A 24,630-nucleotide genomic window follows, 5' to 3' on the forward strand; every position below is an offset into this window, starting at 1 on the left:
GCGCGGCCTTGCGCGCACGCTCCGTCTGGTCCCGGCGGGGTGGGAGCCACCATGGCGCACATCACTATCAACCAGTACCTGCAGCAGGTAACGCTGTTCCGTGGCGGCGCGCGGTCTGCAGGGTGTTCGCCTCTTTCCTTTGGCTGCCGGGCTTTGGGGTCGGGTGGACGGGCAGCCGGCTCGTGGCTGGCGGGGGTCTGGATGGACACTTCCCATCCGGCTGAGTCTCTTGGCTGACAGCACCCGAGCATTTGGCCCCCAAACGGGAAGCAAGGATGATTGAAGCAGACGCGCCGCCGTGTTTCTTGGCGACCCAGGGATTCGCCGATGGTCGCTGCTCTCAGTTTAGGGACGTCCGCGTGTATGGAGGGCGGTCCCTAGTCATAGGGGATGCTGAAGGGCCCGTTAGCCACGCGAAGGAGGCGGGGTTCAGCCCCTGTGTAGCCAGGGAAGAAGGCCTGACCCAGAGGCCTGACCTAGAGGTTTTGTTTTCGGAGAGACGGCGGTGAAGCAGGGGGTGGAGGTAGCAAGGAGTCCAGACTGCGAGCCTCTAGTCCAGAGGTTCTCAACCTGTGGGTCGCGACCCCTTTGGGAGGAGGGGTCGAAAGACCCTTTAGCAGGGGTCGTCGCCTAAGACCATCGGAAAACACATATATAATTACATATTGTTTTTGTGATTAATCACTATGCTTTAATTATGTTCAATCTGTAACAATGAAATTGGGGGTCACCACAACATGAGGAACTGTATTAAGGGTCTCGGCATTAGGAAGGTTGAGAACCACTGCTCTAGTCATAGCTACCTTTCAGTACACGCTGTTTGTGAGCACTTGGCATACTTTGTATCCTTTGGGAAATGTCTCTCCAAGCGGTTTTGACCATACAGCAGCCAGTAAATGGCAGTAGTATATTTCACACAGGTATGTATGTATTCAAAGCTTGAATACATTGATTATAACAGGAATCATGAAAAAACAGACACATGCTTTTATTTTAACTTGAAACAAAAATACATTCATTTGCCAGCCTTTTAATTGAGGCCTAAGACCTTTTCTTAAGGATAAGTATACAGTGGCCTTATCTTTGCAGACTTAACATTTTCAAATATCAGTTTGTTTGTTTGCTTAAACTTGTTTTTATTGATTTCAGAGAGTGGAAGGGAGAGGGAGAGAATCATCCATCAGCTGCCTCCTGCATGCCCGCTACTGGGGATTGAGCTGGCATGTTCCCTCACCCGGAATCCAGCCATGACCTCCTGGTTCATGGGTGGACGTTCAACCACTGAGCTACACCAGCTGAGCAAGATCAGTTTATTTAAAGTTGAGCAAGGACTTAGACACTGGAAAACCAATATGAATGTTTTGGGGTTTTTTTTCATCTTTTACATTCTCTTGCCCACACATAGTTCTGTTTTTGTTTTATTTATTTATTTATTTATTTTATTCTGGGTGCCTTGTTACTTTTTAAAGCTGTTTACATTTAAAATTTTCATTTTCCTCCAACTTTTTATTGTGTAAATTTTCAAACCTACAGAAAACTTGAAAGAAGTAGAAAAAGACATATAACACCCCTCACCTGGCCCACCCACCATGTTTGCTCTGGGCATGTGTACTCCCAGACCATTTGAAAGAAAGTGGATGACACTATGGTCCTTTACTGTGCCTAGGACCAAGGCTGTTCCACTGTCTAATTGCAGTGACTTTACTACACTCAAAAAATTTAACATGAGTATTAACGTCAATATTTTTCTAATGTAGAATCTGTAGTTTAATTTTCCATGTTCCCTAAACTCTTCTTTAGAACTTCTTTTTTTAAACCCAGGATCCAGACAGATCATATATGGCATTTGATTTTTTTGCTCTTTAGTCCTTCAATCTAAAAGGGTCCTTTTGCCATTTTTTGGGTTGGGGGTTTGGGGGGGCTTTTATGATATTTAACCTTTCTTGAAATGTCCTGGCCAGTTGACTTGTAGATGTCTCACAGTCTGCCTTTGACTGTCCCTTATGATTAGATTCAGGTTAAATTTGATAGTGTGAATTTCCCATAGCGTCACCTCAGAGGCACACATTGATGATACTGATTCACTTGATGTCCATCAGATCACTCTGGTGTCGAGGTACCTTTTCACTTGTTATTAATTTGGAAGCTGTTGGATGGACTAAGAGAATCTAAGAGCATTCTGTTCCTCAAGACTTACAAAATGGTTTTAGATTTCATTCTTGGGCATTTTCCAAGTCAGTTATTACATTAATGTTTGCCAAGTGATGACTTTCTATCATTCTTTTACATTTGTTAGTATTTCATCTGTTAAAAAAATGCTTTCCCCTTTGCCCTTCTTTTTAAAAGTATCATTATGCATTATTTTTAAGGGCATGTTATAATCCACTACCAATATTAAGAATATTATTATTATTGAAGCTCAAATTGTCTCATATTTAGACACTGGGAGCCCCTTCAGACTGGTTTCTGTGGCTTTTTGATGTCTTCATCCTTTTTTGAGCCCTGCTTTGCTTTCTGGAACAGTAATATCTATTCCACTCTCACTTAGTTCTTTCCCTGTTCCAGCACTGGTTCAGCTATTTCTCCAGGGACTTCTGGTTCCTTTTAGTGGAGAATGGAATTTAGAAAACCAGTCTGAGTGCTAGGTGTGCTTATTGCTACTGGGAGTCATTACTTCTAGGCCTTTTAAGGGAACAGAGCTAGTAAATATATTTTTGAGGAACTATGAGTTCCCAGAGTAGTTGATTCCCCCATGGACCAGCTTGGAGCCTGGAGTTCTCGAGGTGACCAGCAGCAGCCAAGAAAGAGAACTTATTCCTAGGAATGCCCAGGGCCAGAGAGCTTCACTGGTGAGCTCTGCAGTCCCTGGGTCAGGCCCACAGAGTGCTGCTAAACAGGTTCACCTGGAGTCCAGCTGCCTGGTCCAGTGGGAGGTGTTTAAATTAAAAGGCCATAGTTTCTGGGACATAACACATTAACTGACTAAAGCAGGTGACAGGGTTGCCTATGATCTCAGTGTCCATTGAGGGACAGATCAGTTTGTTAAGCTAGCCTGTTGCCACCCCTCTGTTTACCCCTACCCCTTCCCCGACACACATCCATCCACCTTTACACCCCATGATGGGAACTTTGGCAGCTTTTATCAGTTTCCTTCCAAAATACTGATGGAATCTGTATTTTGTGATTACTCAGAATACATCAACAAGTAATCCTGCACAAACATCTTTTGTTTCTTATTGTAAGGTAAATCCTTAGAAGTGGAACTGCTGGCTCAAAATGTAAGTGCTTATGTAGTTTTGTTGAATAGTTAAGTGCCAAATTCTTTATTAGATAAGGTGGTGTAAATGTTCCCAGTCAATGGTCTGAGTGGTACAACAGATGAGGAATTGCGTCCCCTTGGTGTCCTGGTGGCCTTTGCCTCTATTTTTTCTGGCTGCGGGTGCCTGGGCATGGGATTGCTGGGTGGGGGAGTAAGTATGTGCTCTCTTTAGTAGACATACCAAACAGTGTCCCAAAGTGGATGCCACGTCACCCTCCCCAGCAATGTGTGAGAGGTTTAGTTGCTTTATATTCTTGGAATACTTAGTATTGTCAGCCTTTTCCATTTTAACTCTTCTTTGGGTAAGTATGGGTATCTTGTTGCATTTTACTGGTGGGGCCGGATGTGAGCACTTTCTCAGGTATGTACCATTTGGATATTCTCTTTATGATGTCCATTGTGTGGGCATAAATTTATATTTACTTTTTTGTAGATAAATTATCCTATATAATAAAAGCATAATATGCAAATTGACCAAATGGTGGAACTACAGGTCGGCGGGGGGTGGGGCTGGCCAGCAGGTGGTGCCAGGCCCACCAAGGCGCATGCCAGTAGGCAGAGGGAGGGGACGGCAATGGGGTGGCGGGGGGGGGGGGGGGAGGTTGGTGGCAACCAGCAGCGCGGCAATGGGAGCCAGCGCTATCCCCTGATTGCCCGCCCAGTTGCCTCCCACAGAGGGAGGCCACGGACATCAGCAGTGGTGGGGCGATTTGGGGCAGGGCCAGCCACTCACTTCCCCAGAATGGCCTGCCGCGGTCGCCTCCTGCAGAGGGAGGCCACTGACAGTGGTGGCACAATGGGGGGCGGGGCTGGCCGCTGGCTGCCCACATTGCCCCCTGATCGGCCCACTGGTCACCTTCCGCAGAGGTGACCCCCCCTTCTACCCATTCCCTCCCCCCCCCCCCCCCGCCCCCCAGTGCATGAATTTTCATGTACCGGGCCTCTAGTCTATATACACTGAGTGGCCAGATTATTATGACCAACTGACGTTTGAAGGCAAATTAGCTGTACATCATATGGGATATGGAAGCCGAAGGCCTGTTCGAACTCCTATGCTGTCTGCAGTTACCAAGATAAAACGTCTCCAATTCGCACAGGAACACAAGGATTGAACAGTTGAGCATTGGAAAAAAGTCATGTGGTCCGATGAATCACATTTCCAGTTGCAGCATGCAGATGGCAGAGTGAGAATTTGGCGGAAACAGCATGAAAGCATGCACCCCACATGCATGAGTACAACCCTTCAAGCTGGCAAAGGCAGTGTTATGGTTTGGGGCATGTTTTCCTGAAATGATTTGGGCCCTTTAATTTGTGTGGAACAACATCTGAATAGCACACCATACCTAAGTATCGTTGCTGATCAAGTTCATCCTATCATGTTGATGGCGTATCCCAATGGAGATGGCTTCTTCCAACAAGACAATGCGCCGTGCCACGGTGCTCTTATTGTGCAGGAGTGGTTTCAAGAACATAAGGGAGACTTTACCTTGCTTAGGTGGCCCCCACAATCAACAGATCTCAATCCAATTGGGCATTTGTGGGACCAAGTTAAAGGCAGCTGGTTCCACAACCATCAAATCTCAGAACTGGACAGTGCTATTCATCAGGACTGGTGTCAGATTCCTCGCATCACCTTTCAAGATCTCATGGAGTCAATGCCAAGGTGAATCGCCGCAGTATTGAAGGCAAAAGGTGGCCCAACGAAGTACTAATGGGGTGGTCATAATAATCTGTCCACTCAGTATATATAAAAGCTCAGTGACCAAACAGCAGAATGACCAGAACGACCAGTCGCTATGACATGCACTGACCACTAGGGGGCAGACACTCACTGCAGGATGAGCAGCAGGAGCAGCTGCTCAGAGGGTGGGTCCACAGCTGCTCGGCTAACCGGAATGAGTGGCACTCCCACAGCAGGAGCAGCTGCTCAGAGGGCGGGTCCACAGCTGCTCGGCTAACCGGGATGAGTGGTGCTCCCACAGTGGGCTGATCCCTGCAGGCCATGCCCCCACCAGTGCACAAATCCATGCACCAGGCCTCTGGTACTAATATATATATATATATATATATATAGCTTTATGCTTTGCTTTCTCCTCACTTATATAGTTGGGATTTTTATGTCATTTTTGGTGAATATAATTTAAAATATAATTTGCTTTTTTAATTATAAATGTCTGCTATAACAGTCTTCCAGTATAGAAATATATAAAATAAAAGCCTCCTTAGCCCTCACTGCACTGGCCAAGGAGTCAACTGTTGTGACATGGGTCCTGCATTTCTTCTTGAGCTTTCATGTCATACATACTTTTTCTTTTTCTCCCAGATCAAGTTATGCAGTTTTCTTGTGACTAACTTTTTTTTTTCCTTTTGCTTAACAGTAAGCATATTGTGAACACTTTCCCATGTTACTACATGTAGATTTATTTCATCCTTTTTTACAGCACACAGTTACCTGTTGTATGACTATGACACCATTCATTTAGCCATTGCCATTGCCATTTTTATATTTAGGTTGAGTGGAAGCCTTTTGAATTTTGGAAATATGTGGTTTATAAGCTCTTTTTCCCCATAAGCTATGAAAGTGAATTTTCAAATGTCTGCTGGTATGACTGAGTAAAACTAGAATAATTCACCTTCATTAATTATCAGATAATAAGCTGGTTTATTCTGCTTTTTCATGGTTTTTAATATGAAGTCACCTGTTTATTTGCCTTTGGAAGATCTTATTTTGAAAGGTAGTTATTGTTTGCTGGCTAAAGAGAATACTTGCTATATTTTGATTATTCTTGCTCCTTTCAAAATAGGGAAAATGAATTTTAGTGGTATACAATGTGTTGTTTAGGTTCTATTAGAATAGAGTATTTTATTTTCTACTGAGCTTTTCTCTTCTCAAATGCTTCAGGTCTATGAAGCAATTGAAACCAGAGATGGGGAATCCTTTGCAGAGCTGGTGTCTTTCAAGCATCCTCATGTTGCCAACCCACGGCTTCAGGTAGGTGAAAGGACTAAGCACAGAGAGGGATACAGTGTACCTGGCTTCCTAAGACAGGCTTAGAATTTGAGCTTATCTGTTGGTGATTATATTTGGCTGCCTATAGATTGCACCTCTGACCATATAAACAGTTCTTGAGCAGCCGATCAATAATTCTCTCTCATCATTGATGTTTCTGTCTCTCACTCTCCTACTCCCTTTTTCTCTGAACTCAATAAAAATATATTTAAAAAACAAAACAAAACAGCCCTATCCAGTTTGACACAGTGGATAGAGCGTTGGTTTGTGGACCAGAGGGTCCCTGGTTTGAGTCTGGTTAAGGGAACGTACATTGGTTGCAGGCTCCTCCCTGGTCTGGGCCCTGGTCAGGGCTTGTGTAGGAGGCAACCAATCGATGCGTTTCTCTCTCTCTTCCACTCTCCCTAAAAAAAAAAAAAAAAAAAAAAAAAAAAAAAAAAAAAATCAATGGAAAAATACCCTCAGGTGAGGATTAACCAAAAAACAAAAACAAAACCACACACACATACACATGCACACACAAACACAAACACCAAAAAACCCCACACAGTTCCTGGAGTAGAATCAGGCTTTTAAAAAAATAATTTAAAGTTTCCTAGGTTGTTCTAATATGCAGAACACATTGAACCATTGCTCTAAATAGAAATTAGTGCCAGAGACTTGATGAGATTCAGGTGCACATCAGGGACACACATGTCTATTTGTCCATTTATAATCTAAGGCTGATTTCTTCTATATAAAATTCCCCATTAACCTTCCATCTGATGGTTCCATTCATTGGTGGCCATTGTCCGAATCAATTGTTTCATTAGCGATTGTAGAATGGTGATTTTTCTGATGTCATTTTTCCCTCCCACATTTACATATGTATTGTATCAGTGTAAGAGTAGACTCATTGATTCCTTTTTTTTTTAATTCAGAGTGCTTTATAATCCATTATAATGCTTATATTACCTAAAATTTGGTCATTGAGAGGAAAGAGTTAGAAGTAAATGTCAACTAGTCTAGACCAGTACAGAGAGAGAGTGGTTCTATCACCAGGAGGCTGAGAAGGAGTGATTCCTAACATGCCTTCCTCTCTAACTCATTAGACTTTATTTATGTAAGGTATTATACACTTTTTTTTATTAATTATTAAGCACATAGTAGCTGCTTATTAAATATTTCTTGACTGACTGGCAAGAACTATTAAGGTATGTATGAGACATTAAGATATGTATGAAAGTGCCCAGACTGTTTCCTAGCCTGTGGTAGACAAAACATTGTATTAATCTAGTGCTATATCCATAGTTCATGCTTGATTGATATTTATTGAAACAGTGAACCTTTTATTTAGAAGTACTAAACTATAAAGTGTTACTGTTAATTGTAAAGTCTATATTCTTTTGAAATAGGTTTGTTTAAATCTGTACACATTGTGTTCTTTCCATGCCTTTTCATTTTATTTTTGCCATTTTTCATCTTATCATTTCGTTTAGTTGGCCTCTCCGGAAGAGAAGTGTCAACAAGTTTTGGAACCCCCTTATGATGAAATGTTTGCAGCTCATTTAAGGTAAGTAAAATAAGCACATCTTGGAGTTGCTGAATTGACTAAGGATTTTATTTAACATCATCTAATGCTTGAAACAATGAATAATTACTTTGGAAAAGTAGAAAAGTGTATTTGCAATTTCACTTCGGTAAAGCCTGTGAAAATTTTGTAAACTTTAAAAAACTAAGATTTTAATAAACTTTTTTTTTAATTTCAAGGATCATGTATATTTTCAAAAGTTAAAATTATATTGTGATCATGTATATTTATATGTCTATTGTGTGTCACTAATAAAACCAACACTTGATACTCATTATATTGGCTGTATAGTGATCTTTTGTTTAGTAGAGTGTAGAGCCCACATTTGACTGTATTTTCTCAGGGAAATATGCCTGACTTTTAAACTCTTTGCCTAACTGGGAAAGAAACTACAGCTGAGCAAATAAGATATTACTTTTTATTTACATTTCATTTCATCTACGTTTATCTATAAACCATCAATTCAGGCAAAGTTTTATGTCCTTAAAGTATGTGGTGTTTGACTGCCTCCCTGCCTGCAATCCTTCCAGTGTTTCAGAGCAGGCTGGAGTTGGGGTGTGGGTGGGGTGGGGAGGCAAGGTAGGGTAGCCCTGTGAGATCTTAGGAAAAGTCGGGGTGCCACTGGGTTCTTTGTAGTGTAAGGTACCCTTCAATTTCCTAGCTCTGTGCAGTATGCCATGAGATTCCAGATTTGCTGATGAACTGACTAATAATGACTCTGACCAGCTGGGCATCTAGTTGGAGAGTCATCACTTATTAAAGTGCCATACTGTATTATCAGTGCATGTTACTAATAAAACCTGCTGGCAGCTAGGTTCTCCTTCTGGGAGTTGAAAGAATAGTCTCAAAACATAATGTGGGATTTCCTGATATACCAACCCATTTTACTTCAAATAGTTATTTGTGTGTTTCTTCAACTTATGTAGTCTGCCAAGCAGAAGGTCCATCTTTCACTACAGGATCAGTTGAGAACTGGGGTGTTTGTGATAGAAGATGTGTGGTCTATGTAGTTTACTTCTAGGATTTTATCCTGTGAATGCCCTGTCTGCTGCTTCAGTCCTCAAGCTCCAGTGTTTCTTTTCCAGGTGCACGTACGCAGTGGGGAACCATGACTTCATAGAGGCATACAAATGCCAGACTGTCATCGTCCAATATCTTTTGTCATCTGTTAATTGTTCAGTTTATAACATACAGTGGATTACTTGAGGTTTAAGATTTTGAGACCTTGGGCTAATTTTATTTATCCCTGTAATTAGGAAAGGAATTAAAACTTTTTGGAAGAGAAACTCCTATTTACCTATTTCACTTGGTATTTAAATTTAGCATAGGTCTTAAGCCTATCATCTAGTTAAGTTTATAAGGATTTGGTTATGATTAAGGATTTTATTTAATTCTGTTATGAAGAATATTTTGTTGCCTCTAAAGCATTAAATGTAGTTACAGGGACTGGTTCCATTCCCTTAGTGGAATATCAGAACTCCAAAATCCAGGTATAGATGGACAAAAGTGGACTCAACACACATCATCATTTAATTGTGGTCAAAAAAGACCTAATCAAGCCAAATTCTGATTTAAATCATTGAAGTGATAACTTATAACTAAGCCCCTAGTCAGTGAGTGTCCTAGTATTTATATGTATCTCTAGACTCAGTTTGCTCTTTTTTTTTAATCACCTTGTTTAAATGTACGCAGAAGAGAGTTGTTTGCTAACTATTAGGTCTGCTTTGAATTCAGCAATTTTATAATTGATGAATTAAACTTTATACTATAGATTCCACGGCCCACCTGTATATATAAAAGCCTAAGCGACTGTTAAGACCAGATGACCAGACTGTGACATGCACTGACCACCAGGGGCCAGATGCTCAATGCAGGAGCTGCCCCATGGTGGTCAGTGCGCTCCCACAGCCAACCTCCTGCGGTCCCTCCCCCTGGCCAGCGGCCCTGATCAGCCCCGAATGCCCCTGATTGCCAGTCAGGCTGAGGGAGCCCCCTCACCCGTGCATAAATTCCTACACTGGGCCTCTAGTTACATAAAAGTTGTGATCATCTGGGATCAGAGTAACCAAATAAAGTGTTTGTGATTGCCAATTTTAAAAAATCTTGTGCCCTGGCCGGTGAGGCTTAGTTGGTTGAGTGATATCGCATGCACTGATCAGTCACTAGTTCGATTCCCATTTAGGGTACATGCCTGGGTTGCAGGCTCGATCCCCACTAGGGGGCATTCAGGAAGCAACTGATCCATGTTTCTCTCTTGCACGGATGTTTCAAATCATTTTTTTAAAAACTATTTTATGAAAATGGTCTTTTTCTTACTTTGGAGAAAGTATGTATGAAGTAAATATATTTAGTACTTGCACCTTATGATATTCAGATATTTGTAAGTGGGTTTATACATTTTTTTCCTCAAGAACTTACTGCTACGAGTTTATAATTTTTTAAATGGTGAGCTATCCCCCTGAAAGTTTAGAATTCTCCTTATTTATTATTCTTATTTGTAGCATTATTTAAATTTTATATGTTATACCTTAATGTAGTACATCATTCCTGCGGGCGTTTCAGGCCCACAAAGAAGAAAACTGGTAAGTATGAACAAAAACAACTAGAAATTAGCCTCTTTATTTTTTTTTCAGAAGCTTTAAAAAAATGTAGTCTAGTTAAATATGTATCATATTTTCTATGTGAACATTTAATATGTATTGATGTAATGTCAACATGGATAATGGAATTTTAATAGTCATTGTAAACTTAAATGGCAGATCAGCCAGATTATTTGCAGTGTGTTTATATAAAAATGAAGTATTTTTATTTCAGCCCTTGCATGCCTCCAAATATTTATTAAATACAATTTTTTCCCCTTCAATTGTTATTTTTGGTTTTAAACTTGGACAAAAGAGGTAGATCACTACAGTTCATTTGGGGTCATATAATACATAATAATTGGGTTATTTTAAATTGTTTGCCAAATTAATTCTTAATTTTATGATTTATTAACAAACTGTAGGCAAACATTGAAATTTTGTTTATATTGGAAAAAAGGCAAAAACAAAACCCCACACCCCTTTTTAAAGTGAAGGCTTATTTACCCATGAAAGGAAGACCAACACAAACACAGCCAGCTAGATTTAAAAAAATTTTTCTTTTATGACATTTTGTCTGTTGCATACTCTGGTTGCTGTTAGGAAATTTTACTAAATCACATCTTGCTTTAATGGAGTTGTTTGAATAATTGTGGGGAGTAGAGAAGGAGGATGTCCTGGGAGCAATGAGGAAGTGCTGCGTCAGTCTGAGGGCCCCTACATGGACCAGGGTCTAAGCCTCTGAGGAGGGCCTGGGGTAGTAGGTGGAGAGAGCTTCAGTGTCTGGCCTCTGTTGATCAGGAAGCACAAGGGCTGCAGGCTGCCCTGATGGATGATGAGGAAGGTAACAGTAGCCATTGGATTATTGGAGGGAGGCTAACTCCTATTCTGGATAATAGCCTTGTGTGTAGATGTCAGTCCCACCTCTGGTAATGGGCTCTCTGACCTCGTAGCCTCTTCAAACACCTGTATTTTTTTTGCCCCTGTAGGGCTCTGCCTGTCATGTATGCAGTAGCACTTGATCTTCGAGTATTTGCCAATAATGTAAGTTCAATTTTTATCATTATTGTTTTACAACCCAGACTTGGTATCTGTCTATTGCGTACTTTCATGTCATTCTTTACAGGAGTTTTGAGACATGAGTGGGGGTTGGGATATATCTGATATAGAGAACAAAATAACAGCGATGTCTCAACTTTTCTTTTTGGGTTGATGTGAACAGATTTAAATAAACTGGTTTTCACACTGTAGCTATAGAGGGAGTTGTTTCTGTATATGGTTAATCACTTATGACATGCAAGATTTTTTTTTTTAAAGGGGATGGAACAGTAATAGATGGGCAATTCTGATTCTCTTCTACTGTTGAGATGTGGCCTGTCCCCTGTCTTAAAGAATTCCATCTTAATGTAGGTTGAGGCAATAGCTAAGGGTTTCTCTGGTATGAGGAGGGAAAGATCCTGGCTTTTATGGAGTTGCTTTCCCCTTGGGGATCAGCATCAGCCAGCTTTGGAGCAGCGTTTCTCAACTTTTTGGTCCTAAGACCCCTTTACAGTTTTAAAAATTATTAACGACTCTATGACTAGACAAGATGGAATAAGCACATTTTTCCTATTTCTCCTGCTGGGAATTTTAAAGCCAATATGACTCTGAGAGATGGAGAGAAATGGGGGGCAGGAACCTGCAGAGCAGTGAGCAGTGAATTTTCTGCATTTCTTTTTTGCCACCTCTCTGACCTAGCTGGGTCCCAGAGAAACCTGAAATCTGGGAATACCAACCCACAGAGATGAAGAAGCCCCAAGAAGAGCAGGAAGGGGCAAGGCAGCTCATCAAGACAGACCTCTTTGATAATTCCTGCTGCATTCCGTACAAAGTCTGCGGGGCCCCAATTTCTGGGGAGCCAGACCCCCATCCCACCCAGTGCCATAGAGGTGGAGCCCCCATTACCAATGGCATGGTGTCAGCAGAGGCCTGCTGAAACAAGATAAATAAGATCCACAGCCTCATAAGGTAATAATACCCCAAATGTCCAGGGTATAACTGAAAAATACTTATCATACCAAGAATCAGGAAAATCTTAGCCTTTTGAGATGTTGAATGAGGAAAGACAATCAACAAACACCAACACAGAGATGACACAATGTTGAAATTCCCTGATAAAGATTTTACACCAGCCATCATAAAAAGGCCTAAAGGAGCAATTACGAACATGCTTGAAACAAATGAAAATGTACAGTTTCAGCAAAGAAAAGACATAAAGAAGAACCAAATGGAAATATTAGAACTGAAATTATAGTGTTATCTACACTAATAAAAGACAAAGATGCTAATTGACTGTACCTTCACTACGCCCATTAGCCAATCAGAAGAGTATGCAAATTAACCCAACAAAGATGGCCATTAAATTTGCATACTGCAGGCGGGGCCGGCAGTGCACAATGCTGCTTGCGGGGCCCGGGCCCTGGATCCGTGACCCGGCGAGGCGGGGCCGGCAGCGCACGACGCTGCCCGCGGGACCCGGATCCGTGACCCAGCGATGCAGGGCCAGCAGCATGCGACGCTGCCCGCAGGACCCAGGCCCCGGATCCGTGACCTGGCAAGGCGGGGCTGGCAGTGCCCGATGCTGCCCGGAGGATCCGGGTCTTGGATCCATGATCTGGCAAGGGAGCAAAGCAGCAGAGAAGGGAGGGAGCCGTGGGCGAAGCGGCAAAGGGAGGGAGCGAGGCAGCGGAGAAGGGAGCGAAGCCCGCCTTGGTGGGCTTCGCTCCAGTCTCAGGAAGCTCTATTCTTGCAGGAATAGGCCTGAGGAAGCCCTATTCTTGCAGGAATCTTCCCGCAACGGGCCTCTAGTATGTGTTATATCTATGCATATTTACTGTATTAGAAATTTTAACTGGGAAAAATTTTAATATTCATTTAAAGTAAGAAATAATAGGAGGGCGGGTGCCTGTCTACAGTGATCTCATCAGTAACCAATGGGGAAAAAAGAGGACATATGTAATACTTTCCACACTAAAGATTAAAAATTAAAGTAAAACTTTTGCATGGTAACATAATTGACTTTTAAATAAAAAATAACTATTTTTAGAATGAACAGAAAGTACTAAGAAGAATGATATTCTTTTGCAGTTTAAACTCTAAAGTCTAGCGTAACAGAAGCCACCCAGATTCTCATTTCTGCTTCTGTGTTTACTCTATTGTAATATGTTGTTTTGGTTGAATATATGAAGACAGTCTGGCCTCACACAAAGGTAAATGGAGTAGGGAGGAGTATTTTAGTAGCCTTTTCAGATAATTGTAGATACTCTTCTTTGAGCGGTATCAGCACTCTAAAAGCTACTTTTTACAGGCTAGTTACAGTGTGGGCTCTGAAGCTTAGCAGTGAACTTTTTCCACTGTTACATCAGAATCCACTGGTGAGTCATGAACTTTGAATGGATCTTTTACCCTTGCATGGTTTTGTAAAATACATTGAACATTTGGAAACTTTTAGTTCATTGAGTTATGAGATGTTCCCACTATTGATACATTTCATTATGTAAAAAACAAAACAAAACCAGAAAAACTACATTTGTTAATATCTACAGTGACCTCATCAGAAGACTCTTGAAGTAATGGAAAGCTGCCAAGTTCACGGTGATCCATAGAAGTTTTCCAAATTTTTTTTTTTTCCCTTGAAAGCACAGATACTGACATTGGTAACAAATACTGTTAGTTGTTTGCCTGAAAGTAATAGGCTTCTTTCATTCACTTTCAAGCACGCCTGAATTGCACTGCTTGTCTGTCAGTTCCATGGTGCAGCTGGCAATTCCAACAGTGCCCAAGTGCTTTCCTTAAAACAGCCATCATATTTTGCTGTGGGACAGACATACTTTGAATATATTTCCCATTTCACCACAAATAACATTAAAAATTTATGTATTTAAGGACCAAGACTTAATGATACTGCATCATTAAGGACATTTTAAAGTGAAATTAGCTTTGTTGGTTAATTGATTGATGGATTGTGGATGCATGATGCTCCAGTGGTTTCACCTACTATTGTTTTTGCACCATCAGTGAAAACTGCGCACATGTCAGTACAATAAAAAGAAATAGTAATTTAATTTAGTATTATTATGAAAGTAGTTTAACCATGTGAGTTATCTGCCAGCATCTTGAAGGCCCTCAGGAATTCATAGATCACACTTGGAGAACCTGTGATAGGGAGATTATGAGTGGGAGAAAATGGTTCTTTTTTAATGAAGACTATCCTGAAAGCAAGGAAGAGGTCAAACTTGGTAATGACTTCGGTATTTATTGGAAAGTGTGTGTTTCAAGGTTTTTAATAGCTGTGTGTAGGAAATGGGAAAGTCAATAATGAGGGAACAAAAGGCTTCTTAATGCAGGGCTACATGCAATGGCTTAAAAAATTGGTTGACTTAATAGCTTGAATTAGTTGAAGAGAGATTTGATTTGTGGAAGAGGTGGACTAAACTATAATTCTAGATGATTTCATCAGAACCCTTTGGGACCTTTGTAGCCTTTTTTTTTTTTTTTTTTTTTTTTTTGCTTCTAGCTGCACTGTGATTTTCTTTTTTAATTAAGAAATCTAGCAGAAATAAAAAGTAAATGTTTTTATATTCTATTAGGCAGATCAGCAGTTGGTTAAGAAAGGAAAAAGCAAAGTTGGGGACATGTTGGAAAAAGCTGCTGAGTTGTTGATGAGCTGTTTCCGAGTCTGTGCCAGTGACACGTGAGTAAGGTTTTGGAGACATATTATCAGTCTCCTATCATAATGCATTGCCCCTTCCCTGCCCTTTGTCTGTTGTTGACATTGACTTGACTTCTACATATGTGTAACCCCACAGTCATTTTATTTTTTGCTTTTAACAGTCAATTGTTTAGTAAAGAAATAAGAAAAGAGAAAAATAGTCTTTTATGCTTAGTCACATATTTGCCATTTGAGCTCTTTAATATTTCCCGTACAGTAGATCTGAGTTTCTATCTGGTACCATTTCTCTTTTCTCTGAGACTTTGATTTAGCATTTTGCTTTTAGTGTTGGTCTGCTGACAATGAATTCTCAGCTTTTTTTCTGGAATTCTTTATTCTGTCTTCATTTTTGAAGGATCCTTTTGCTAGGTGGAGTATTCTAGATTGGACTTTTTTGTTTTAAGACTTTAAAATGTCATTTCATCAGCTTTTCTATGTTTCTGATGAAAAGTCAGTTGTCAATTCTTATTGTTGTTTGTTGGTATGTAATGACTCTTTCCTTTGCCTTTTTTTCTCTTCACTTTTGGCTTTCAGTAGTTTGACTCTAATGTACCCAGGTGGTGGTTGTTTTTTAATCCTCACCCAAGGATATGTTTTTATTGATTTAGAGAGAGAGAGGATTAGAGGTTGAGAGAGAAACATCAATCAGTTGCCTCCTGTTCGCATCCCAATTGGGGATTGAACCCACAGCCTTTTGGTGTGTGGGACTACGCTCTAATCAACTGAGCCACCTAGGCCGGGCACCCTATGTATTTTCCTGTTTTTCTTGTTTATGGTTCCTTGGGCTTCTTGGATCTTAAGTTAATGTTTCTTAATAGATTTTTCTAAATTTAATTTTTTATATTCTTCAACTTCTTTCTCTTTCTCTCATTCTTTCTCTTTTCTTTCTGGGGCTCCAGTTATATGTACATTATACTACATGATATTATTCCACAGGGCACTGATATACTGTTTGTTTTTCAATCTTTCCTCCCCCTCTCTTTCATTTTGAGTAATTTATGTTGACCTGGCCTCAAGTTGACTGTTCTTACTAGTATTTATTTATTTATTTATTTATTTATTTTAAAATATATTTTTATTGATCTCAGAGAGGGAGAGGAACAGAGAGATAGAAACATCAATGATGAAAGAAAATCATTGATTGGCTGCCTCTAGCACACCCCCTACTGGGTATTGAGCCTGCAACCCAGGCATGTGCCCTTGACCAGAATTGAACCCAGGACCCTTCAGTCCGCAGGCCAACACTCTATCCATTGAGCCAAACCAGCTAGGACCACTATTTAATTTTTGCTTCTAGACTTTCCATCTGATTCTACTTTAGAGTTTCCATTTTTCTCCTGAAACTCCATCTCTTCACCCATCATAAAGCTATGTTTATTTGAGAGTTTTAGGATATTTTAAAGCAAAGAAAGGAAAAGCTTTCCATGTGTAAATAAACAAACAAAATCTCTAGTCCCCAGAAAAATGTTTCAGCTTCTCATTTCTCACCACTCTGTCCCCACCAGCCCCACCTCAAAACATTGCACCCAAGCTGGACTAAAGCAGTTCCTCCCAATACTCCCCACCGAGGCTTTCCACACATGCCATTCCTTTGCCTGGCATGTCTTCCCAGCTTTTCATCTGGTTGTCTGCTTATTTCATAGCTTTCCGCCTCCCCTAAACTTTCATGACAGATTGTACTTTGTGTTCACTACACTCACCAAAAGTAATTATTTTGGTGATGTTTGGATGATGTTTGTTCGATTTCAAAGTCCATGAGGGCATGTATGCGGCTTTCACATGGTGTCTCTCACACCAACGTAGCCCTCAGGAAATATTGATTACATAAATACTTGGACTTATGTTTGATTATGTGTTCCTGCACAGTAGTGATCTTCATGACCTTGGTTTGGCAATGGTTTTCTTAGCTGTGAAACCAAAAGCGCAAGCATCCAAAGGAAAAATAGATAAATTGGACTTCATCAAAATAAAAAAGCTTTTGTGCTTCAAAGGACACTACCAAAAAATGAAAAACAACCATAAAATGCTTTATAACAATTAGCTTTTACATGCTATTACTGCAAACTAGGCAGTTTTCAGGTGCTGCAGCAGAGGGAATGTATTACCTAATAATTATCTGGGGTTAGAATTCCTGGTATGGACTCTTCAATTTTACCTATTAGATAAGACATCTTCTTTCAAAATGTTGTTTTATTTCATAAATATGACTTAAGCTGTAAGATTTTATCTCAACATATCAATTTGTTTAGACAGTTTATTTTGTAATTTATAAATATAATTCTTATTTCCTATGTAACTGGATAAAAATTTTTTCCCATAGTCGTGCTGGTATAGAGGATTCTAAGAAGTGGGGGATGCTGTTTCTGGTGAATCAGTTATTCAAGATTTACTTTAAGGTATGCTTCTGTTTGAATAGTGTGTAAGCTTCTTTCTCCTGTCTTCCCAGATACCATTTCTATTAATTATCAGCTAGCTCCCCTGGCATTGCTTGGGAAATGGTCATCACCTAGCCATATTTGTAATCCTAAGAGCTAACATTTGTTGAGTGCCTGCTAAGTGCAAGGCACTATTGTAAGAAGTGTCGCCTTGTTTAAAAAACCTCAGCCCTATGAGGTAAGCTTTTAGCTCCAGGGGAAACTAAAGCGCCTGCATATTAAGCGGTGTGCTGGTGTGCTGAACTGGGCTTTCAGTGAGGAGTTTCACTGCAGAGCCTTCTGCCAGAACATACGGGCCTGTGAATGGGTGAAGAAATCACTCTTTGCTACGTGAGTTGGCCAGGTGAAGAGCAGCTATGTCACACACCAGCGGCTGGCCCCTGGCCCCTGTGGGGGGCCTTCATTCAGAGGGAACATCTGCCCGGGAAGCACCTCTGCCTGATGCTCTTCTTAGGGCTTTCTCAAGTGGATATAATCTGTGCCATATGGCTTCTGTTTCGATTTTAACATTAGATGATCAATTTTGATGATGGTGATGGGTTTTGTAATTCCCAGTTTAAGGTTGCATATGCTTAGTAAAGTAGAAGTTTAAGTTGGTCCTGCCTGTTATTTTTTTAAATAACATGTTTAGTGGATTGTAATTTGTTATAGATCAACAAACTCCATTTGTGTAAACCTCTCATCAGAGCCATCGACAGCTCAAATCTGAAAGAAGATTATAGTACAGCACAGAGAGTAACATACAGGTACTATGTTGGACGAAAGGCCATGTTTGATAGTGACTTTAAACAAGGTATGTTGTTAATCATTTTTTCCAGTATTTTAAAGCCATTGCATTCTGAACAACTCTGTAATGTAGTTTTAGAGATCACAATTATTGCAATTTATTATTACTTAAAGTGGAATATAGGTGTAAACCAAGTTCAAGTTATTTTTTGTTTGTTTATTTTTGACACTAAAGTTGGTTAAATAAAAGGAAAATTGTATTTGAAGTTTCTTAATCCAGCTGGGTCTCTGAAATACATGCACTCTCAGTTATTCTGGAAATCTTTTTTCCGTGAGGAAGTAAGCAGCAGTATCTTGGCATTTGATATAAGTAATTGTTTTCTCCCTTTGCCTGTGCTGATCATGCTGGCACAGGACGTGGAGACTGGGGCAGCAAGGTAGCTCAGCTGCCAACTTGCTGCTTAGAAATCCCCCATGGAAGGCCCAGGCGAGCAGTGGGAATGTGTCCTTGTTCTGGTGTTGTCTTTGGTGTTTGTGGCCATAGGCGATGGTGTCATTACCACATCAGAATGGCGCTTTCGTGAAATTACATTATTGTGCAATTTATATCATTAACTTTCTCAAGAACATGATGCCAGTTTTTTTCTTTTTAGACTTTTAGATTAACTGGCATGAGGTGGTTCTTTATAACTTCTTTTATTGTACTCAGACCAGACTTTTTAATTCACCTCTTCAACAGCAATTTGCATACGAAACAACATAACTTCAGGCAATGTAAGATAGATAAAATCACTTTTCTCTCCCCATGTCTTATAGCCATGGATTCTCTGATAACAAAAATAACAGCTCTTTCATCGTATTTTTTATTCTATAGGCATATACAGACCCAATTTCAAATTTTCTTTCACAAAAAAAATTTCATAGATGTAGGACTTTTGAAAATGGACTTTCCTTGGTTATTCTTCATCACTGCTTTTTTTTTTTCCCTTAAATTATGAAGCATAAGAAAAGCTTTGAAATTATATTGAAGTCTATTAAGGCATTGATAGGTTTTTGCTCTGAAGGTTCGAGTGTTTTTAATACCCAACAACAAGAAATGAATTATCAGTATTATTGGTAGACATTTATAGTTTCTGAAAACTTTAGAACCTTTGTATAAGGATAAATGGCAGAATAAAGAGCATAGAGGGAACTTCAGTAGCCGTATATTTTAAAAGATGCTCTTGTCTGACCTTTGCTGATGTCTCTGCAGCCGAGGAGTACCTGTCCTTTGCCTTTGAGCACTGTCACCGTTTAAGTCAGAAGAACAAAAGGATGATTTTGATATATTTACTCCCAGTAAAAATGCTGTTGGTGAGTTATTCAGTTCTTATAGACCCCTTTGCTTTCAAGAAGCTTACAGACTTTGTAGAAGCTTATAGATGGTTTATAGTTGATCACAACCTGAGCTGCATATGAGCCCACCCCAGAATAGAGGAAGAATAGCTTTGTGTGTAGACTGAACCATGTATCTTCATGATTGACACTTCCAGATCCTTCTTTAAAGGCTTTGTTTGTATTTTCTTCCTATTTAAAGTATCTACTTAAGAAATTTAACGTAATGTAGGACAAATAAAATAAGTTCATATTATTTCTACTCCCCCTAAAAAACCTACATTAATAGAAATGGATTAGCCAAGAACGGAAAATGTCATTCCAGCCTATTTGTAGGTGTCTTATTTGGTCGCCAAAAGTTATTTTTGGTATTTAACAAGCAATGACAAATAACTAATATGTTAATTGGCTAAAACATTCTCAAAGTGATAAATAGACCTTTCTATCTTCCCATTTAACATTTTCTAAAAGTTTATCAAAGCAGTGGACACATTTGGTTAAAATTATTTTAGTTCAGGATAGCTTGTATTGGCAAAGGTACAATGTTGTACATACCCTTTCTACTTCTAACTATCCTTCACAGAAACAAAGAAGATAATTTTTTTTAAGCTTTATTCTTCTAAAGGTTGTTCCTGTATTTCTAAATCTGAATTTAGAAATTTCTTCAGTTATCACTTCCCTCCTATGATGTTAAGGACAAGAGACATGGGAAGGTCAAGATCAAGGTCATATGTAACTGAATGACACAACTATATTATACCAAGGTTTTCTGATTTCTAGATCAGTTTCCCCACTTAGCATACTATGATGTTTTCAAACCTTGTTCAGCTACTTAAGAAGAAATTCTAAGAAATACAAGTTTGCAAGTTTTTAAAACTTAGTTCCTTGATAAAGATTTTATCAAAAATAATTCTGTTTAAAAAAATAAAAAGCGAACAACCAAAAAAAATAACACAAACACCCAAAAAAACAAATTCTGTTAAAAAAGAAAGGGCTCTTATTCTGGAAAATTAACTCTTTGTCTTAGGGTCATATGCCAACCATTGAGCTTTTGAAAAAGTATCATCTCATGCAGTTTGCTGAAGTAACCAGAGCTGTAAGGTAGAGTATTTTATTCTTTTCTATTTGGGATTTTTTAAAATATAAAATTAATAAAATTTCACACACCAATTAAGCAGTTGAACCAATTGCTTTTGGTGTGATCTCATCCTGGGATTTTGTTTTGTGACCATGCTTGCTCATCTTTCCCCATCACCCAGTGAAGGCAATCTCCTTCTATTGAACGAGGCTCTAGCGAAGCATGAGACCTTCTTTATTCGTTGTGGCATCTTCCTTATCCTTGAAAAGCTGAAGATCATCACCTACAGGAATCTTTTTAAGAAAGTGTAAGCGAAGTATTTTTATAATAAGTTGAAACTCTTTGTATGACTCATGTAGAGTTGTCAGGTTATGAAAACTTAAAATAACAGGTGCTGTGTCTTCTGAGATAGAGATGTCAGTCTGTGTGGACAAGGTCCCACCACTTTTCCTTTAATTGTGTGGAATAAAGTGAAAATATTCCACATTTTATCAGAGTGTATGGGACAGAGTTGTTCATTTTCTTTATTCATAATTAAACCTCTCCCTGCCACTCCTGTCTATCAGAAAGTTGAATTCTTCTGCACTTGTTTGTTTTCATCCATGTAACACTGGAAGTTGACTCTTCTTCAAGGCCTGATCCTAACAGGATCTCAGTTAAGAAACTTCAAACAAAGGCAGACTTTTTATAGCTGTAAGTAGTATATAAAAAAATGGCAAGGACCATATTTCATCGAATCCATTTTAATACATTGTTTGCGGGTAGGTTTTATCGCGCGCTAACAGGTGGCTCTACTTCTTACAGTCAACGGAAAACGTATAAATACGTTTCCCGCATACAATGTGTTAAGATTTCAGAGATAGTACAATGTGAAAATACCTTCATCTTAGATTCCTTGAAATATTCAGTAAATATAAAAAATTATACTTGTACTAGTGGCTTTTTCAAATTGAGAAGACAAAATTATCCTATATAATAAAATGCTAATACAAAAATTACCCGAACGGTGGAACAACCAGTTGCTATGAGGTGCACTGACCACCAGGGGGCAAATGCTCAATGCAGGAGCTGCCCCCTGGTGGTCAGTGTACTCCCACAGGGGGAGTGCCACTCAGCCAGAAGCCGGGCTCAGGGCTGGAGAGCACAGCAGCAGTGGCAGGAGCCTTTCCCACCTCCGCAGCAGCACTAAGGATGTCCGACTGCCAGCTTAGGCCCTCTCCTGGCATCAGTCTGACATCCCCCAAGGGCTCCCAGACTGCAAGAGGGCACAGGCTGGGCTAAGGGGCGCCTCCCCCCCCCCCCCCCAAGTGCACGAATCTCGTGCACCGGGCCTCTAGTATTTGATAACTCTTATTTTTAGATTGTATTTAATAGGTGGAAGATTCCTTTCATTCCTAGTGGTATGTTTCATAGAAGATGTGTTTTCTACTGACTTAGTCAGTGCTCTTTTTCTTAACTTTTGAAGTACTTGCATCCTGTTGGTAACTAGTATGAACTTCTGTTTCCCTCTTCCAGGTACTTGTTACTCAAAACACACCAGTTATCTCTGGATGCTTTTCTAGTTGCTTTGAAATTCATGCAAGTGGAAGATGTGGACATCGATGAAGTCCAGTGTATTCTAGCCAACCTGATATACATGGTGCGTGAGCTCCTCGGTTCAGGTTAGGACTTGGTCTAGATCAGTGGTCGCCAACCTTCTGGACCTCTCAGACCACCAGTGGTCTGCGGACCACCGGTTGGCGACTGCTGCTTCAAAGGTTTCCTTAAACCAGCGGTTGCCAACCTTTCAGACCTCACGACCACCAGTGGTCCACGGACCACTGGTTGGCAACCACTGGTCTAGAATGTGAAGCTTTGATGCACTGTCGTTAAAGTTGTTATCAGACCCTTTTCCTTTGTGAAGGTATTTTCCGACAGAATTAATTTTATCCCAGGAAATACCATGATAATCAAAGGGCTTTATAGAGGGTTCGGGTGGGTGAATATAATATATATTATATATTCTCCGTATATAACTTTATTCATTGTTCTCCCAATGACTTGAATTGCACTCTGATTGGGGAAGAATGCTTATGCCAGAAGAATAAGTAATTAACTCTCTCAACATCAGTGATGTGACTCAGGAACATAAACTAACCCTCTGTTTTTCTCCTAAAGGGTCACATCAAAGGCTATATATCACATCAGCATCAGAAGCTAGTTGTTAGCAAGCAAAATCCGTTTCCTCCGCTGTCTACAGTGTGTTGAATGTATAAACACCTGTTCCTTTGGTGTTTATCGTACTAATGAAATCAGTACTTTGCCAAGATGTTACTTTCTGCAGCCGGAATCTCTTTGAGGCTCTTCTCTCAAGGATGTTGAGACTGAGTTCCCCGCATTCACAGCCACCTTGACATTTCCTCATCGCTCGTTACTAATGTCGACCTCACGGAGACTTGGAATTTCTTTTTCAAATGTTGCAGACCCTCCTTTGACTCTGGAGCATTGGAGAAACTTCTGTGAAGGAGGCTCTCCTCCAAGGCAGCTACAGTTTACTTCTCCTAAGAGTTATGCACAAGTGCAATTTTTTGTATAATTTTTCTATATAAAAGGCATTCTGAATTTATACAAGTGACATAAGTCTTTATTATATCTTCTGGGAAACGAAATTTTGCTAAGATTTTAAAATTCACTCTCCCCCCCCGCCTCTCCCCCACCCTGCTGTCCTTACCATTGGTCTGTGTTAAATTAGCATAATTATTTTTGCCAAGGTCCTTTCAGAGAAGTGGGCCAGTGTGCCTACAGATTGGCAAAAAAAATAGTTTAATTCTGGGGTTAAAGTATATCAGAAATGAAGGAGATACGCAGTGTATTTAAGACGTATAAGATTTAAAAATCTGAATTGTGTATACATTTCCTATATTTCACTCAAAATAGTTTAAATCAACTCACATTTTATTTCTAATCTTTTAAAGTATTACATGTCTCCTTTTTTCCCTAACTGACCCCCCTGGCCACTCCCACCCTCCAGGGCAAGCCCCCGCTGCCCCAGTGTCTGTGTCCATTGATCATGCTAATATGCATGCATACAAGTCCTTTGGTTGACCTCTAATCCCCCCTCCCCTGCCTTTTCCCTGAGGTTGGACAGTCTGCTCAGTGCCACCTTATCTCTGGATCCATTTTTGTTCATCAGTTTATGTTGATTATTATATCCCACACTAGAGGCCTGGTGCATGAAATTCGTACCCGGGTAGGGTCTTCCTGGCCAGGGCCTTCCTTCCCTGGCTACCAGCTGCTGGCCAGGGCCTTCCTTCATTCCGCACCACCCTCTGGTGGTCAGTGCATGTCATAGCGAGCCATGATATTCCTCGTCTCCCAGTCGAACTCCCAAGGGGACACTTTGTATATTAGCCATATATATATGTAGACTAGAGGCCCAGTGCACGAAATTTGTGCGGGGGGCTGGGGCAGCAGGAGGGGTGTCCTTCAGCCCGGCCTGCACCCTCTCCAATCTGGGACAACCCCTTGGGGGATGTCCGACTGCTGGTTTAGGCCCGATCCCAATCGGACATCCCTCACACAATCTGGGAATGCTGGCTCTTAAAGGCTCGCCTGCCTGCCTGATTGCCCCTAATCCCAGCGGTTCTCAACCTATGGGTTGCGACCCCTTTGGCGGTCGAACGACCCTTTCACAGGGGTCACCTAAGACCATCCTGCATATCAGATATTTACATTACGATTCATAACAGTAGCAAGATTACAGTTATGAAGTAGCAACAAAAATAATTTTATGGTTGGGTCACAACATGA

At 40.3% G+C, this 24,630-nt stretch overlaps 1 protein-coding gene across 2 annotated transcripts; it reads left to right on the plus strand.

Moving 5' to 3' along the window:
* The first annotated feature begins 31 nt into the window (after window positions 1-31).
* PCID2 (PCI domain containing 2) lies at window positions 32-24,034 on the plus strand. 2 transcript variants are annotated; one of them, XM_070408562.1, is made up of 14 exons: window positions 32-87; window positions 6,222-6,311; window positions 7,808-7,881; window positions 8,985-9,050; window positions 10,440-10,481; window positions 11,468-11,522; window positions 15,107-15,210; window positions 17,549-17,624; window positions 18,315-18,456; window positions 19,642-19,742; window positions 20,791-20,864; window positions 21,023-21,148; window positions 22,357-22,480; window positions 22,999-24,034. In XM_070408562.1, the coding sequence occupies exons 1-14, from the start codon at window positions 52-54 to the stop codon at window positions 23,086-23,088; spliced, it is 1,200 nt and encodes a 399-aa protein (XP_070264663.1). In that variant the 5' UTR covers window positions 32-51; the 3' UTR covers window positions 23,089-24,034. The 2 variants fall into 2 exon arrangements, with proteins under 2 accessions (XP_070264663.1, XP_070264664.1); XM_070408563.1 differs by lacking the exons at window positions 32-87; window positions 6,222-6,311; window positions 7,808-7,881; ... (1 more) ...; window positions 10,440-10,481; window positions 11,468-11,522 and adding an exon at window positions 12,238-12,485 and having other exon boundaries at window positions 22,999-24,031.
* Window positions 24,035-24,630: the final 596 nt, after the last annotated feature.

This window comes from Myotis yumanensis, unplaced genomic scaffold, assembly GCF_028538775.1.
Source record: "Myotis yumanensis isolate MYYU_CA2020_CCGP unplaced genomic scaffold, mMyoYum1.0.hap1 SCAF_3, whole genome shotgun sequence".
In the NCBI taxonomy this organism is placed as follows: domain Eukaryota; kingdom Metazoa; phylum Chordata; class Mammalia; order Chiroptera; family Vespertilionidae; genus Myotis; species Myotis yumanensis.

Bases quoted from the DNA above. Each gene is read 5' to 3' on its own strand.
- PCID2 (XM_070408562.1), top strand. From the start codon at position 52: ATGGCGCACATCACTATCAACCAGTACCTGCAGCAG. The intron at 19,743-20,790 runs GTGAGTTATTCA...TCTTTGTCTTAG, and splicing joins TCCCAGTAAAAATGCTGTTG to GGTCATATGCCAACCATTGA. The intron at 20,865-21,022 runs GTAGAGTATTTT...CCCATCACCCAG, and splicing joins GAAGTAACCAGAGCTGTAAG to TGAAGGCAATCTCCTTCTAT.